Source organism: Heteronotia binoei, chromosome 2, assembly GCF_032191835.1.
Source record: "Heteronotia binoei isolate CCM8104 ecotype False Entrance Well chromosome 2, APGP_CSIRO_Hbin_v1, whole genome shotgun sequence".
Classification (NCBI taxonomy): Eukaryota; Metazoa; Chordata; class Lepidosauria; order Squamata; family Gekkonidae; genus Heteronotia; species Heteronotia binoei.
The window spans coordinates 37,450,488-37,469,662 of NC_083224.1; the positions used below are offsets into that span (position 1 = coordinate 37,450,488).

At 41.4% G+C, this 19,175-nt stretch overlaps 1 protein-coding gene across 1 annotated transcript in view; it reads right to left on the bottom strand.

The window, feature by feature from the left end:
* Window positions 1–15,987, bottom strand: part of PTPN1 (protein tyrosine phosphatase non-receptor type 1) — a 99,476-nt gene extending 83,489 nt beyond the window's left edge. Inside the window, exon 1 of the mRNA XM_060230800.1 lies at window positions 15,787–15,987. Coding sequence (XP_060086783.1) covers window positions 15,787–15,849 — 63 coding nt within the window. The 5' untranslated portion in view covers window positions 15,850–15,987. The remainder of the gene's footprint in view (window positions 1–15,786) is intronic.
* Window positions 15,988–19,175: the final 3,188 nt, after the last annotated feature.

Below are 19,175 nucleotides of genomic sequence, written 5' to 3' on the forward strand. Positions count from 1 at the left end.
GTGCAAAATCAGTCTCAGTGTCTGCAGAAGCACTCACATCAATCCTTAGTTCTGATAGAGAAAAATGACCCACTTTTAACTACATTCTCTTGCTAAAGGAGATTCCACCAATGAGTTATACAGGAGACACATTTTTATACAGTCTCTGACCAGCTCAACAGAAGAAGCAAGCTATTGCTCTGTGTGACTGCTAAACTGAAGTGAAACGGAAGCTAAAAACAGTTTTCATTTGGGATTTGTTTCACAGCATTATGATTTGTAGAAATGGAAGCTCTTCCAAGGGCTGGTGAAGATTCCCCACCCCACTTCACTGGTGTCAACTAGTGTTTCTGGTCATAGTTAAGTCAGTGCTATTAACAGCCAAGCCTGAATCATATTACACTACCAACCAAGGCACTTTGATTCCAATATACTTTACATTATATCATCCGATTTGTCCTCAGACTCACCTTGTGAGACAAGTTGTTCTTATTCTTGAAGACTAGGGAAATGTGACCCTGATCCACAGATCTGTTTGTCAGTGAAAATGCATGCATGCACTGCCACTTTAACTCTCAGCAAAGACTGCCCTCTCCATATTAGGGCAAATGGCTATTACTTCCTCTCTTGTGTTTAAAAGCAAGCATAGATTTATTCAGCACTGGTTTTACCATCTAATCTCGATAAGTGATTCGCCCCCCTGCGCCGCCCCTCGGAGAACTGCAAATGTGTAGGGTAATTACTCAGCATTCAATTCCTGTAAGTAAAGGATGACAGTATAGTGCACTTCTCATCAGTTATAATAAATAGCATGGGCAAGCTATTTGGAAAATAATTGAAGTTTTACACCTACACAATCAGGTAAGAACAATGTTTTGAGAACCAGCTTGGAGGTGGTACTGGGAAGTGTAAGCTACTGGGCATGTCCACCAGTAACTTTTTTGTCATCCACTGAAATACAGCAAATTAGTAATTGTTCCCACATAAATTGTATTTACTCTCAGAAGCTGAGAAGCACCTGCCTCCTCCCTGTAAGCTGTCAGAACATTAACAGACCTCTTGTCCAGGAAGGAGAAACTAAAGTAATCAATCAGCAATGGCGTACTAACCCTGGGATGCAGGGGAAGAGGGGGGTGGGAATACAATTTGCTTGCTTTACTGTAAACTGTTTTCAGCACTAAGGAAAAGTGGCATAGAAATAACAAATTATGAAAAGTCAATGTTGTCTAAAATGACAGAATATGGGATGGGTTCAAATCTGTGGGCAGCCACAAACTCACTGGCTAGCTTTGTGCAAATACGCAGCCTCTCGACATGAGAGGTCCAGTCATCCTGATGGCACATGATCCACCAACCTTGTTCGGAAATCAGGACTGGTGTAACAATTGTACAAGACTTTGTTCCTTTTAAGTATCATATGGCAATGCCATGTATTACACACAGAGTACTGACAATTGTATTTGTACTGTAGTATTTAATAGTTTCAAGCTCTAAGGCTAAACCAATTTTGAAATGTTTATACAAACACAAGAGTAAGGCTTCTCATTATCTCTTACACAGTAGGTCTCTGTTTATTGAACATATTTTGGTAAAAAATGAATCTCGCAGTCCTAAAAGAAAACTTGAGCATGATTATGCCTAGCCCAATTCACTTTGCGTTACCAGTTTAGCATAGCATTTGGTCTAATGAAGTGCTTATCTCCAGATTACTAGAAAGACACAATGCAACAGGCACATTAACACCAAGTTAATTATTTTCATGGCAAGTCTAGAAAAATATTTTAAAATGTTTTAAATAAACCCCTTGTATGGGAAAATAAAGACATGATCTTCATATCCTTATTTACGCTACCATAAATTCATTGCATTCAGTAATATACTCGTTTTCAGAAGGTTGGACAACCAAATACAGTGCAATCCTGTACATGGTTATTCCTGGAGTAACTCTGCGCATGACGGCGCATAGGATGGAACTGTTAGGCTACAAACCTAAGAATACTTTACTGGGAGTAAGCCTCCTCAAATAAAATGGGTCTGATTTCTGAGTAGACCTCTTAAGATTTCTTCCTTCCTCCAGCTAGACTTGATTACAGTAATAAAGGGGTGTCAAACATGTTGTCCAGGGGCCGAATCAGTCGCCCAGAGGGCTCCTAACAGACCCCCGAGCAACTGGCTGTCATCTGCTTCCTTCTGCATCACAGTTTGCCTTCCCAGGCTTGCTCAATTGCACAGGAGCTACAGAGCAAAGCCTGTTTTCTCATTTTATATCATTACTATCTCTAACCCATATGATATTTTCCAATCCCCCCTCCCTCCGTTACTAGACTCCCGCCGAGGTTATACACTTAAGTTCAGAGCAAAGCCTGTTTTCTCCATTGGTTGAGGATCCTTCCTTGGGGAGGAAGTTGAGAGAAATAGCTTGCTTCGCCAGGCTCTCTCAATTGCACAACAGAGCTACTGAGGCAAGCCTCTCTACCTTCTATTGGCTGAGACTCCTCCCCCCGCTGCTCCCCTGGGTAAGGGGAAAGAGCCACAGCTTCTTTTGCCCAGTTCTCTGGATCCCATGGGAGAAATACAAAGAAAGCACCTTTAAGACCAACAAGTACTAACGTTTTAAGCATGTTTTAAGTTTTTAAATTGTGTTTGTGTCCTTTATGAAGTTTATATCTCTACTACCTTATCTTAAATAGGAACACACATGACCTGGCCCGAAATGGCCCGGCCCAACCCGACATGGCCCAGCCCAACAAGGTCTCATTTATGTCAGATCTGGCCCTCATGAGTTCAACACCCCTGCAGTAGTACCTTAGAGGAAAACCAGATTTTCAGGATATAAGCATTCAAGATGCAAAGCTCCCTTTGTCAGCTTATATCCTGAAAATCTTGTTTGTCTTTAAGGTGTTGTAGGACTCCAATCTAGCTGCTAGGGTTGCCAGCCTCTAGGTGGGGCCTGGAGATCTCTTGCTTTCACAACTGATCTCCAGCTGGCAGAGTTGCTCCCCTGGAGAACATGGCTGCTTTGAAGGGTAGAGTCTATGGCACTGTCTCATGCTAAGGCCCCTCCCCTCCCCAAACTCTGCCCTCTCCTGGATCCACCCCCCAAATCTCCAGGTTTTCCAACACAGACCTGACAACCCTGCTAGCTGTTCTACTGCAGACCAACATGGCTACCCTCTGAAATTCTCTTAGTCTACTAATATTTAAGAGATTTTTGCTGAACAAGCAAATGCTGCACTATTGACTGTCTGCCCACGGTCACATCTACTCCCTAAATTGACTCTTCTCTGTTGACTGGATAACGCTACAACTCTTTTCCTAATACAAATTATCACCTATTCAAGTTTTATTAATAATTAACAACAGCGGTCAGAAGCGTGCATAGGATATAGAGATTCCAATTAAGTGTGAGGCTAACATTCAAAAATGATTTTTTTTAAAAAAATTCCTATATGAATTTAAAATGGATTTTAAAAAACTAAGCTGTCTTCCATGTTTGGCATTTACAGCATCACAGAGTTCACCACTAATTAATTTTATTACCATGCACTAAGAAAATGACATATTTCTCTGTGCATAATTTTACTATGGGACTCCTTTGCAAGAATCAACCATCTCAAGATACTTTAGGTAGGGAACCAAGGTGAGGTAAGTTAATTGTAAGTCCACTGGATTTAGAAGCAACACTAAAACCAAAATCAATTCTTGGTCATTAAATCCAGCAACAAAATGTTGAGTCCTTGTTTGACTACTGAAAGCCATGCAATAGTCCCATCCACAGACAACACATGTGCATGCCGGGGTAGGGGTCATGTGGGGGGTGTCTATCTACTAAGGGTGCTTTTTAGGTAGGCAAAAGTATGTAATCTTGTGCATTAAACGAAAGGAAAAAAATGATACTGAAAATGTTCCAGGAGAGACAGAATGCTGAGAGTAGCTTTTAAAAATAAGAGGGAAGCAAGAAGATATTAGCTCTCTCACATCTCTCAGATCTGATAAATTTACCTTTTTAAATGCTTATCGACTTTAAAACCTGCAGCAATGCAGCATTCATTCACCATTAAATGGGGTGGAGAATTTTTTTTCTGTATTTTGATGTACATTACAATGCACCTGTTGTATATATGCCACAGTTGAAGGGTAAATCCCTGTATATAGCTACAAATCCCAGGCAACTGTTTCAACACAGAAGGGCTGGTGGAAGACATGCAACTTAATATAACTAAGAGGGCCAATGTACTCGAAGCTGCATATATAGTGTGCTTGAAAATAAAATTCTATGCCAAGGTATTCAAAATATATGCCAAGAAAAGCTGAGTTATACTAAGCATATAGATTAAGCATATTAATCTGACTGCACTGATTTATTTTGCTTTTAGATTCAGGTGGGTAGCCGTATTGGTCTGAAGAAGTAGAACAAAGTATGAGTACAGTGTGCACAAGAACGCTCACACAGTGAATAAAACTTTGTTGGACTTAAAGGTACCCCTGGACTCATACTTTTATTTTTAATCTTGCTTTTGTTATTTTATTTATTTCAGTTGCACCCTACACCCCTATGCAAACAGCAATTGAGGTTTATCCCAAATTATTCAAACAAACCCTGTGAGTCACATTATGCTGAAAGAGTAAACTTTAAGAGTATATAACTAGTCCAAGGTCCTGGACTACAATTAGTACTGGTTCCAGACTATAAGACAGCCATACCCACTCTGGTAATATTCAGACTGCTGTAACATGCTTTATGTGCAACTGCCATTCAGAATCTACCGGTAGGACGAAGTGTGGCTACAACAGTTCTCACTGGGATGCAGTGTAACCTAACACTACCTTAGACACACTAGCTTCCGCTTTGTTTCTGGGCTCAAGCTGGCTTTATCTGAAAAATCACTTCTATCTGTATCAATGACCCTAAGATGTAAGGTCACTGGAAGTGATCCATGGGATCTGATATCAGTCTGAGGCCCTCAGAAGACTTTCTCAACTATCACCCACAAACTGTGGAATTCCTCTTCCAGGAACTGACAGTGACAGCATCCCTACATGTTTTTTTAACGGAACTGAAGACATTCTGGAAGGTCATCCAAACTGCCTGGCATGCAGAAGTTCCCAGATTCAAGCCTAACATCTCTTTTTAAAAAGGATCAGGTAGCAGGCAGTGTGAAAGACCTCTGCCGGAGACCTGGAGACTCATGTCCAGAGTAGACAATATTGACTTGGACTGACTAATGGTCCAAGTTCATATGACACAGCTTTGTGTGTGTTCACATGCAAACAAGACAGCTTTTGGTGCTTTATCTCTGCAAACTCTTCTTACTGAACAGTCTGATGGTATGATGAATTTTAGCAGGCTGTATTTTAATTATATATTTTAAATTCTAACCTGTAAATTGCTTTGAGGATTTATATGGGTAAAAGGATGATATAAGTGTAAATAAAAATCTGAACATGAGCGGGATAAAGTGCTATGCACAACATGGAGGCCCCATTCGTTAACAGTTGGAAATCCTGCTCAGAACACACTTATAATGCTGAGACTGAGCACTACCAATATATTTTAAATTATTTCTGCAGCCTTAAAAGGTGTGTGTGGGGGGAAGGTGGATTTATACCAGAGATATTCCAAGATGCTGAATTCCCCCCCCCCATACAAAATCCAGTGCTTAAATAGCATAAGTATAGAATACATACAGTCCACAAGGTAATCAATAAGGACTTCAATAAACCTTGTTGCCCATTTACAGTCAAGCCCTGAAAGATATTAATTTCAACTAATTATATCCTAATCAAAATTTTTGAGGCAAATGCCATGTCACAAGACCAAGGCATTGATTTCTGGTAATGATTTTATGGCTATGAATAAACCATTCAATAACACAAGAGTTAGCAATGGATTATCACTAGTGGCACTGGCAATTAGTTATGTTAAATCACTGCATTCCATTAACACTGTACAATCTAGCCATGTCATTAAAAAGTCGTCTTCACCTAAGAGGAAAGGTGGGGTATAAATACTTTAGTAAGAAATCGAAATGAATATAATCTTCTCATAGAAGCAACAACTAGAACACTGTAGATCTATTTTTCATAATACCATCCTTAGTTAAGTCTGAAGGTGTCACCACTGGCTATATGCTGCCAGTCATTCAGCATGTATCATTTTGCAATATTCCAGGATTTTGCAGATATTGTCATTCATATCTTCTGGCAAAAAAAGAGCCAGTGCACAAAAGAACTGAGCTCTCCTCATTCAACAGGATAATGAGATATCTATCATTTGACAAAAGATTCTCAGAAGCATGTGGAAGTCCCAGCCTAAACGGAATAAACTCTGTATGCATTATATGCCATCAGAAGAACGTTAAGAGAAGCCATGCTGGATCAGGCCAATGGCCCACCCAGTCAAACACTAACACAATGGCCAAAACCATCAGGAGGTCCACCAGTGGGGCAAACAATCTGCTTTTGACTTATGGTGACCCACTCTATGAATTAATGACCTCCAAACATCCTATCATTAACAGCCTCACTCAGGTCTTGCAAACCGAAGGCCTTGGCTTCCTTTCCTGAGTCAATCCATCTCATGTTGGGTCTTCCTCTTTTCCTGTTGCCTCCAACTTTTCCTAGCATTATTGTCTTTTCCAGTCAGTCCAGTCTTCTCATGTGACCAAAATAAGATTGCCTTTATTTAGTCATTTTAGCTTCTAGGATTGATTTGATCTAAGACCCATTTATATGTCTTTTTTGGCAGTCATTGTATTTGTAAAACTCTCCTCCAACACCACATTTCAAATGAACCAATTTTCTTTATTGCCAACTTTCACATCCCTACATACTATTCTCCATGGCATGAATTATCTTGATTGCATACTCTCTACAGCTATGTACATAGTCTGAATACTCTCTCTAACTTTGTATATAGTCCACCAACAAGAATTCAGATTTAATAACTACATTTCTTTCCTTTCCCTGTGCAGTTAAAAATAGGGGGAGGGGAGGGAAATACAGGAAGGCCTGCAATTCTGCTTCCTACCGCTGATATTTTTTGTGATTTAACAGAAACCTCCTGAGTATCTGTGCCTAGAAATCTAACACAGAATTTACTTGACAACAAACAGCGACCTTCAGCTTATCCAGTGCTAATTACAGTAAGCACTGGATAAAATCAATAAATGTACAAAAGTTATACTGTAAGAAGGACTCAAAGGCACATTATAAAACAGAATTTTAAAGTGCGAGAAACAAAGCTTAGCATATTCTGCTCATCAATAAACTTTGCTGGATGACTCTGAGACAGCTATGCTCCCCTAGTCTAACTATTTACAAAGACTCTGCATCAAGCAAATCCAGTGTTTATAGGAAAGGAACACAAATGTAAAGTATAATAAAGTTACCATTAAAAAAAAATCCACTGCAATAAACATTTTGAATGCTGTTCATCCAGCATCACATCTCAAAAAAAAAAAAAGATATCACAATTCTGGAAAATGTGCAGAGTAAGGTCAAGTGAAGAGACTGAAGAACTGGAGTATTTCTCTGTGGGCGTTTTCGCACTCACGTTCAGCCGGCGCGACCCTCCTCTTCACCGCGCAGGATCTGCGCGGATTTCGCACTAAATGCCGCGGAGCAGCCTTTTGCGCCGGAAACTCCCGGCGCAAAAGCCGCTCAAACGTAAACCGCCAAAAAGCAGTTTCCGTTTGCGCGGCTTTTGCGACGGGAGTTTCCGGCTCTTCCGGCTGCTCCGCGGCATTTAGTGCGAAATCAGCGCAGATCCTGCGCGGTGAAGAGGGGGGTTGCGCCGGCTGAACGTGAGTGCGAAAACGCCCTGTGAGAAAAGGCTGTGGGGTTCTGTCATTTTTGAAAAGGAATAAAATAAAATTATAAAGACAGACACAAATTTCCCACCCACCCCTTCCTTTCTCAAACTCAGAACTTGGAGTCATTAAGAATAGACAAAAGAAAGTGCTTCACACAAATGCAAAATCAACATGAGACAACAGCTGCTAGCTTAAGGGGCTTTTTTTAAAAAAAAAGTCAGACAAATTCAGGGTTCTATCAATATCTAAATGAGATATTGAGATTTAGCAGCATTCTGGATGCTGGAGACAGGTTAACAGGGGAGGTCTACAGTCTCCATGTCTTGCTTCTGAACTTCCTAGGAACATCAACTCAGAAAAAAGACTGTCGAACTAGAGAGATCTTTGGTCCAATCCAGCTGGGTTTTTCTTCATTTCTTAAATTATGCAGTGTCATCACACTACACATCTAATAACTTGCAGAATACTTCATATAGCTTGCAGTCAAGATAATAAAAATCCCTCTTCATTTAAACAAATTATATATTTTGCGGTCACTGAAGCCAACTTATAGGGTTTTCAAGATAAGAGACAATTAAGAAGCATTGCCTGTTTCTGCACAGTGACCTTGTACTTCCTTGGTGGTCTCCTATCCAAATACTGACCAGGAATGACTCTGCTTAGCTTCCAAGAACTGATGAGATTAGGACAGGAGTCCCCAACCCCCGGACCATGAACTGGTCAGTGGCCTGCTAGCAACCAGGCCACGAGTTGTATAATTATTTCATTATATATTACAATCTAATAATAGAAATAAGTGCACAATTGTATGATCCTGAAACCATCATACCCCCCTACCCCTGGTCCGTGGAAAAATGGTCTTCCATTAAATCGGTCCCTGGTGCCCGAAAGGTTGGGGACCGTTGGATTAGGCTAGCTAGGTCAGATCCTATAATCAAATTTAGATACAGTCTATCCAAGTCAGAGCCTATAAACAAATCTAGGTACGTAACATGATAAGGATTTTACAAAACTGATTAAAGAACCCAAGCATTTGAGGAAAGGTATTTAACATACAGTATGAACATATGAAGCTGCCCTATACTGAATCAGACCCTGAGTCCACCAAAATCAGTATTGTCTACTCAGACTAGTAGCGGCTCTCCAGGGTCTCAAGCTGAGGTTTTTCACGGCTATTTGCCTGGACCCTTTTTAATTGGAGATGCCGGGGATTGAACCTGGGACCTTCTGCTTACCAAGCAGATGCTCTACCACTGAGCCACTGTCCCTCTCCCATGGACGAACAATGCAAATGTATATTTCGTTGTTACATTGATGCCAGAAAGGAAGAGAGTTTTTAAGTACACAATTCAGGAAGAGTTGCTGTCATTCTAGAAAGATTTGGCCAAAGTACTAGGTTTAAGTATACTTCTCAACATTTTGTAGTTTTTAGGAACAAATTTGCATGTGGCATTTCAGTTTGGAGAGGATGAGTCACCCTAGCTTTGAGCAAAAAATGATGAATTCATTTTAAAAATAAGAACCCATTAAAATTAACACTGGAAAACGTACAGGCAGATTAGAGGGTTCCTTTCAAAATTAATGGGTCCCAAACCTCCCTCTCCTTCACTAGATTCTCACAAAGATTTTTGAGATACAAGTTTCCAAATAACACATTCAGTAAAATGCTAGTTTCCAATTGAAAAAAAAAATACCCATTCCAGGACCCAACACTGATGGCCAGTAGAAAATTGTGGCCATGAGAAACAAAATTACAGCTGTACAATCTGTGCCTTTAATCTTCTATAGAATCCAAGCTCTTATTTTTCAAAAAGGCCTGCTCTTACTATTATAGATCTTTCCCATGTATGAGTAAGTCACATAATAAATCCCTGCCAGAACTACATCAGAAGAGTAAAGTGTTGTTCATGGTCTATTTTGTCCTACACTTTAATGAATTTTGGTATATTTCAACACCTGTGCCCAGAAAAGAAGTTAGCGTAATATCAGTCAGCATTTCAACATTTTAAAACCATAATCAAGCCTTTCAGCATTAAAAGGTGCCAGACATACTTTTCACATCTGAGAACTTCTACATAACACCCTGTAAAGATCACCACCAGCTCTTTCAAAAACATTTTAGGTGATTATAACTTACAACAGTATTACTTCACATTCCATAGGACTTCTATATTCAAAATTATCTTTGCCATTGTGATGCTTGAAAGACAAAATGATTGCTCAGGATTCTAAGATCCTTGTTGGTTTCACATGGATCACAAGCTCCCTGCCTCTCTATATACTAATATTTCCCCTGCTACTATGATTGGAAGCTGTCTTCATATATTTCCCATTCCCTCTCTCCCCCCAGATAAAAATATTTAAATACCTACATAAAAGGCCAGGTCAAACTTTAAAGTTCCCCTATCTGCCAGTTATTGCTCAACACCTTTTCTACCTGGAGTGAATTCTCTTCATTCCTAAAGAAATACTACAGATATTTGTGTACTGAGCATGTCAATCATCAACCCCTGAGATACTGATTTTCTAATCTGTGTACGCCATTACTATGGTTGGCCAGTGCATCACATATCATTGCGCCCATTTCATTGGTGTATTAAGTATACAATTCAGGAAGAGTTGCTGTCATTCTAGAAAGACTTTGGTGCTAAACACCAAAAACTAAATATCAGGGAGAAGGGTCTTAGGCTAGCCTTCACTATGCCATGCTAGTATTTAAGTATTTTTTTCCTATCAAAGGGCAGCATCACATGAATCTTTTCCTATAAGATCACACACACTAAATAATGGACTTTCAATCCACTTTCAATGCACTTTCTAACTGGATTTTACTGTGTGAACTGGCAAAATCCAGTAGGAAAGTGCATTGAAAGTGGATTGAAAGTGCATTATTTTGTGAGTGTGTGTGTGTGTGTGTGTGATCACAGCCTATATGTAGTTTCCAAAAACGAGACCCCAGTTGCCTTAAGAAAAGTGGTACACCACTTAAGAATTTTTTCAAGACACTGGTACAGCCTGGAAAACAGACTGGTTTCTTTGCTTTTGTCCCAGGCATCCTTCCCAAACTCTGATGCCCTGGAGAATTTGTGGCTAACCATCTGGCACCCAAATGCCAAAGTACTGCCACTGAGAACTCTATGTCATATTCATTCCTGTCACACCATGTAATAGGAATACGAAATGAATATGTTATCCTTCTCAGAAAAAAATCAGGTTTTTTTTGTTCTTTACACTGTTCCTCAAAATACTCAATTTTCATTGTTTTGCAAAATTACTGCTGTTATTGGTCAACTGTAGTTCACCTATGTTAGAACCAGAAAGGAATAAAAACTTAAGTTCTTTACAAGCAGCTTCGAGAGTATGAATGGAGAAAGGTGGGATGTAGATAAAATAAGATAAAATGTTGGAGCTATCCCTGCCAATCATGAATCTAGGTATCAGTTTGATATCAAAGACTGGCTGCTTCCAATGCCCAGAACCGAGATGGCCATTTATTTATTTAAATTTTTAGGCTGCCCTTCCCTGCAAGCAGGGCTCAGGGTGCCTCTATAGACAGCTACAACTTGCCCTTATTTGTATTTTTATCCTGCCTTTACATCAAAACTAACTGCCAAAGCAGGTCTTAAAAATAATAATTTCTTAAAAAACTAACAGAAAACACATTAAAATTAAATAGAAGTGTTCTGTGGGAGAGAAGTCTCATCTGAGTAATCCAGGCATAAGGGATGGGTACTTGTTCTGTTTCTAAGTCAGCTGAAGGCTGGGGTGAGGCTCTGCTGGATTCAGGCATGATGGGAAAGTGATGGCCTCACTAAAGGCAGCTGGAAGCTTGTAAGCTTACCTTCTATCCTATGGCAAATAAGAATCACCAACAGGCGACAAGGTAGAAAGCTTTTGCAAACAGGAAGACGGCTTGTTCTTTTCTAACCCCTGACTTGCCACACATCAATGACAGATACGTGGGAAGGTGAGTTTGTGTAGGCTTGAAGCTTTTGTGGACATGCTTGCAAGTCTACTTTAAGCACTCCTTACCCGAGCTTTAAATTAAAGGTTATAAACACATACTCCAGGACCCCCAATGACTTGACTAGCTAACATGAAAAGCTCCATTTGAAGTTCTGCAAGGGCATAAGGCCTGCACTATGCTCCAAGCTGTGTAATAATTATCATTATAGGCCTTCAACTACAGAAACCAGTGTCAGGTTTTTTATGATTTCCAACAGCAAAGCAAAAGAATCACCAGAAAATGTCACTGTATCTAACATCTAGCATAGTATCAAACATATGTCTCGAGGGCCAAATCAGGCCCCCAGAAGGCTCCTATAAGGCCCTTGAGCAACTGGCTGTCATCTGCTTCCTTCTCTGTCTCTTGCTTCCTTCTGCATAACAGTTTGCTTTGCAAGACTTGCACAGTTGCAGACACTGCAGAGCAAAACCTCTATTTTCTCCATTAGCCGAGGAGAGGAGGGATAGCTTGCTTTGTCAGGCTCTCTCAACGGTACAGCAGAGCTACTAAGTCAAGCCTTTCTTCCTTCTATTGGCTGAGGCTCCTCCCCCTCCTCATCCCCTGGAGAAGAAAGGAGCTTCCTTTGCCCAGTTCCCTGGATCCCATGAGAGAGCTACACAGAAAGCACCTTTAAGACCAATGAGTGCTAATGTTTTAAGGTTTTGTTTTTTTAAAAAAAAAATCCTTTAATTGTATTTGTCTGTGTTTTTTATACAGTTTATATCTCTGCTGCCTAATCTTAAAAAGGTACACATGGCCAGGTCCAATATGGCTTGGCCTGGCCCAATATGGCCCGGCCCAACAATTCCCATGCTGGTTTATGTTTTGGTAATAAACCAGAAACAGGGGGGAAAAGAGGTTAACTGAAGTGGATTTTTGTGTAACAGTCCTTTTTGCAGAATGACATGATGTCATGCCAAGTCTTCACACTGCCATGTCTGAACTAGCAGGGATCAGCACAGAGATTTCCACAGGTTATGACTGCGTACGCCCAGAAAATCCACTTGGAAAATCTTAAGATGGGCAGGACAAAGTCGATAGATATGAGAAAAAAAACGAGGGATGACCTATTGCTAGAGAGGACACAAGGAAAAGGAAGCTACAAGCAGTTTCTCAGGAGCAAAATGAAGGCAAAACAGAAAACTGGCTTGATGAAAGAAAGCATGCAGAGGGGAACGGGCAAGCTGTCCCAAGCATACCACTATGCCATCCAAAACCAATACAATGAGTGTAACCTGTACACAGCCCAACTAAAGGGCTATGTAAATCTGAACACATATAGTTTTGATGTTTGTTGATTAATTAAAAGGAAGGGTAGTGTTACAACTGCGAAGCTAAGCCTTCATCTGGCAATGGTGAGAGCTAAAACAGTCTTCAGGTACATGATATACTAAAATACCAGACATTCAAGCCAAATGACACCCAGGTGTGTTACTGTCCAGAGCTGAACCAGAGTTTAAAATACATACATTTTAAAGAGACTAAGGCCTGCACTGTATTCCTAAAAACACCTACTGAGCCTTTTAATAATATTAGACCTCTCAGAGAGCATTAAGGAGCAATATGGCACAAAGCTCATGGTATAAAAATATAAAAAGGAAAGCAGCTGGCTTTACCCAGTTTCTTAACTTTTGCTAATATGATTCACCATCTGAAAATTAGCATACAGTTTAGCCACACCAGCCTAATATGTTATGCAAAGTCACATTCTGAGTATTTTTTCCAGTACAATCTGTTTCAAGAATTAGCAACCCCCCCCAACAACCTCCCCCACCCATATATGGCTCAACACCAAATTCTGAAGTGAAAAGCAGGAGGGGGGAAGGGGGGGACAGCTGAACCTTCTCTGTCCCTCTGCAATCCCCAATTTCAACTCCAATTATACACCCCAATCCTATATTCAGATAGGCTATGTAGCCTAGTAAAAACCATGTTCTGGGTCTTTATGCAGCCTTAATTTGAATCAAGTAAGCACTTCCCTATTGAACCAGTTTCACAAAAGGTTTTCCTCAGTCCTTCATAATATGACTGAAGGCAAAAAAAAAATTGATTTTGCAAGTTTTCCATTCCCTAAAATCCCCACGGCAAGGGGTAAATTCATTCACCTTCCCCACAGAGTGAATAGCGGCAAAGCCCAATATCAAATATTGATTTAGCCTGGCAGCATATGAACTAAAAACCCATCAATATCCATTAAAATGGAGTTTATAAAACTCCAAGCCAAAAAGAGACCATTAGAGGACTGGAGTATGTACCAACCCTGTCAACTCCCCCTTGTCTATTCACAAAAAAACCCTGAGGCAGCAGAACAGTAAAACAGGTCACACAATGCTAAAAGATATAAAATTAAATCGTAGAACCAGCCCACCTTATCTCTTTGTATCAGGCTAGATATGTGTTTTTGTATGCTACCTTCTATCACATGTAGCTTATTTGGAGGGGAATACAGCCCAGGACACTTATTGAATATACAAGCAAAGGAGGAAAAAAAAAATCTTTCTTCAACTTCATATGAATACTGGTACCTTCAGAGAAATAATCTTTTTTTAAAATGTCAAAATTATAATGACTGACAGAATCCCTACTGAAAAGAAAACCCACTTACAGGATTATATCCACACCTGTCAGAAATAATTTTTCAAAATATTAAGATTATTCAGATATCAGGTTGTAATTTTCTATCCCCCCGGAAGGAGAAAAAAAATGCTCAGTGAAGTAGGAAGATACCACATAAAGATGTCTGTGGAACGGAAGCGCTTGGAAATAATATCTAGCAATCCCCAACAGATCTCTTTAGCAGTTGCAGACTGGTGGGAGAGTCAGCTTCAGAAAAGACACAGAACATGCTATTCAGTGGAGAAAAGCATAGTACAGAAACAGACCAAATGGGGAGCTCTCTCTACCATCAGCAGGGGGGAAAAATTGCCAGAAAGGGATTATTAGGAGGATTATTGTTTCCCCAAGCAGAGTGAAGGGATAAGCACACTGATCATTATAAACCTGCTCCAGGGCTCTGTGCAGAAAGCTATTAATTAGAGAAGCACTAATGGAGGAGTTACCCCAAGCAAACTGCACACAAGGATGGTGAGAGCCATCCAAGACTCACTAGCCCTAGGATTCCCATATAAAGAAAAAGTCTAGAGAACTGAAGCCGAATTTCACCCAGAGGGGTGGATAAAGGCAAAACAGCAGAAGCCCCACACACATGAGAGCAAATGTGCATACAATCTGTGTATAGTGTACACGTGTTCTTTTTTTTCTTTGTAGGCACACTGGGTAATTCTTAAGCTACGCTGCACGGAAGTATGGCTGAAAGCACAACTGAAAGCCCACATTTCTCCAGGTACTGGTCCCTGGTTTTATTTCACTTTCTTAGAAACAGATGTACACTCAATTCACTGTAACAGGGCTGCTTCCCAAGAGAGGGCACGAGGCAGGGTTCTCCTGAAGACCCTTTATTTTCTGCTGAGAGTGGACCTGCGAAAAGAACCTAATAAAAAACAGGCATCTTTCCTGTTTGGATTTTTAAAAAAAAACAAAAACAAAAACCAAACAACCCCCCAAACGCTATTTTTAACACGATGCATCTTCTACAAACCGAAAGCACATGCCAGGCCCCACAGCTTTGTATACAAGAGAGGTGGAAGAAGCGCACCGCGGAGGGAGCGGAGGTCTCCTTCCCCGCACCCCAGACTGAAGCCGCTTTTGAGCTGGAGCCTGGGGGTGGCGGCGGCCGAGCACAAAGACCAAGGACCAGAGCTCAGCCGTCCCCACGGCAAGAAACTCAGCGGGGAGGCAAGAGGAGGGCTAAGCTTGGGCCGCCTGCCTGAGGGGAGCAGCCGCCGCCGCCAGAAGGGAAGGGTCCCTCTCCCGAGAGAGGCTGGACAATGCGGGAAGCAGCAGCAGCAGCTGCCAGTCAGGCTGGCTGCATTCGCTCGCCCTCCAGGGCCCGCCCGGGTGCCGCCGCCTCGGCTTCCTTCTCCTCACCTGGTAGATGGCGGCCCAGCTGTCGGCCTGGTCGAGCCGGTGGAACTCCTTTTCTATCTCCATGGCGCGGGGGGCCCAAGGCCGGGCCTGGCCGCCCCCGTCCCCAGTCTCGGCCACTGCGACCCCCGCAGCAGCTCTTCCCCGGGAGCGCCGCCGCCGCCGCGGCTCCTGCTGCCTGCTCTGAGCCACCGACAGCACCTCCCCTTTCCTTGCGCCTTCCTCCTCTTTCCCTTCCCCAGCCCACGGGAAGCGACGCAGCCTGCCCGGCCCACACGCCTTCCGGGACGGCCTCCGAGCTGAGGCGGGGAAGGGAAGCCCAGCCTCCGCTCAGAAGGGAGAAGCGAGGGGAGCGAAGCGAATCGCGGCGGGCGGAGCTAGGCTGCTCTTCCGAAAAGGGGGCGTTGAAACCACTCGGAGAAAGAAGGGGGGGGGGGGTGTAGGTGCTTTTGACACCAGCGGAATAACTAGCAGGAGAGTTCTTCTGAGCGCGTGCAAAGTGTGTATTTCATTTCTCCTCCCCCCCTTTGGGAACTGCAACAGACTTGCTTTATAGGGTTGCCAATACCCAGGCGGGGGCAGGGGATTCCCCAATTTGGAGGCCTTCCCCCTGCTTCAAGGTCATCAGAAAGCAGGGGGAGGGGAAATGTCTGCTGGGCACTCCATTATTCCTTATAGAGACCGATTCCCATAGGGGATAATGGAGAATTGATCCATGGGTATATGGGGCTCGTGGGGGGGGCTATTGTTTGAGGTAGAGGCACCAAATTTTCAGCATAGCATCTGGTGCCTCTCCTCAAAACATCCTCCAAGATTCAAAAAGATTGGACCAGGGGATCCAATTTTATGAGCCCCCAAAGAAGTTGCCCCTATCCTTCATTATTTTCAATGAAGGGAAGACATTTAAAAGGTGTGCAGTCCCTTTAGCAGGTGTGATGGCCAGAACTCCCTTTGGAGTTCAGTTATGCTTGTCACATCTTTTCTCCTGGCTCCACTGCAGTATGTCCTGACTCCACCCCAAAGTCTCCTGACTCCACCCCCAAAGTCTGCAGATATTTATTGAATTGGATTTGGCAACCCTGTCGTCTAACCGGGGGGATTCGTAGTCATATAAGCAAGCGGATGGGGAGGAGTAGGGTAAGGGTTGCCAGGTCTGTGCTGGAAAATACCTGGAGTCTTTGGGTATGGATCCGGGAGAGGGTGGGGCTTGGGGAAGGGAAGGGCCTCAGCATGGTCCAGTGCCATAGCCTCAGCATGGTCAGCCATTTCTTCAGGGGAACTGATTCCTGTAGTCTGGAGATCAGTTATAATTTTGGGAAGTGATCTCTGTTAGTCTGGAGATTGGTTATAGTTCCAGGAACCACCTGGAAGTTGGCAACTCTAGGTAGTAGGGATCGTGCCCAGTGTTCCCTCTAAGCTGAGTTAGCGTGAGCTAGCTCACAGATTTTTAGCCTCCAGCTCACACATATTTGTCTTAGCTCAGGAAAAATGGCTCCAGAGCACAATAATTTATGCAGTAGCTCTCAACTTTAATGCCAGTAGTTCACAACTTTAATACCAGTAACTCACAAAGTAGAATTTTTGCTTACAAGACTCTGCAGCTTAGAGGAAACATTGATTCGTGCCATGCTTCATTCGTGATATAAACAAGGGAGTCAAATAAAAACAGCCACATTATACCTTTTGTTAGGTCCAGCCAAAATGACATAAAATACAGACACAAATGACCCCCCCCCAAAAAAAAGATTAGAACAGGGATGCTGGACTCATTTGTTATGAGGGATGAATCTGACATAAATGAGACCTTGTCAGGCCAGGCCTTGTATGTACTTATTTAAGATTAGGTAGCAGAGATATAAACTTTATAAAGGACACAGACAAACACTTTTTTTTTTACATTTTAAAAGGGATTTTATTGAAACTTTCATAAGCAAGTAATATAAAATTGAATGACGATAAGTAATGGTAAGCAAAACGGAAACAATGAGAAGATTTTAATCCTGAGATTAGGCTGTCACGTTACAAGGTTGAATAAAGGCCTTAAAAGAACATTGCTATAAACATAATATTACCAAAAATATTACTAATAATAATAATACTGCACTCCACTACCTAAGGTACTTTGCAAATCTAAACTAAATAACTAAATAGAAAAATTAATGAGGACCAGTTACAATAAACTCAAATACAATACACACACACACACACATATAGATACATAAGATTCAAGGCTTCATTTATGAAAACAATCAATGCGAGGTTATTAATGAAAGATATTCATCTTGTTGTAACGTTGAAGTGTGAAGGCAGGAACCAAAATTCCTTTTCAAAAAAGCTTCCCATTTATGCAACATAGAAGGAGAAGATTTAGACCCATAATGGGATTGAAAACTAACTAATTTATCTAAAATAAAATATTCCCAAAGTTTAGAAGCCCAAGTTTGGATAGAGGGAGACTCAGGTTTTTTCTAAGTTAAAGCTATAGCATATTTGGCAGTAATGAATAATAGGGAAATAAATTCCCTTTGTGATTTAGAAATGAGGAAATCCCCCCAAATATTTAAAAGGATAACCTTAGAGTCAGATGGTATTACAATGCCTATTAACAATAAAACCTTTGACTGAATTAAAGACCAAAAAGGCCTAATCAATGGACACAACCACCAGCAGTGAAGGTATGTGCCACGATTGCCACACCCCTTCCAACAGAGGGGGAAACTAGATGGGAAAAGATGAGACAAACGTACCGGTGTTAGGTATCACCTAGCTAACATTTTATATTCCTTTAATTTAATATTCATTGATCTCGATTTAAGAGAAGGGGATTGCCAAATGCTGAGCCAATCTGTGTCATCAAAACTACAAGATAATTCTGATTGCCATGCATTCCTACAAGATGAATTAGTATAATAGTCCCTATTAAGAAGCAAATTATAAACTTTTGAGATCAGACCTTTGATCTGATTGTCCTCGGTACACAAAAGATGTTCAAAGTCCGAAAATTTTGCCCTCAACGCAGGTTTAAAGGAATAACGGGCTAAGAAGCTTTGTACTTGTAAGTATTCCATCCACGGCAAAGCAGCAGTGGATATACGATCAAGTGAGATTTTAGGCTTTAGACGTCCATGTGACATAATGTCTAAAAATCTGATGAGATTAGATTTACGCCACATACTAAATGAATTGACGATAGTACCTGGTATAAAAGGCGAGTAATTTGTAAACTCCACTAGTAATGAAGTAGGAGGGGCAATCCTAGCTGAGCATCTATTCCATACCCTAAACAAAGCTTTTAAAAAAGGGTTAGAGGAAGAGGTAAAACATCTACGATTACTGTTCCAAAGAGCTTTCCTAAAACTATAGTGCAACAGACCTAAGTTTTCTATCGTCTT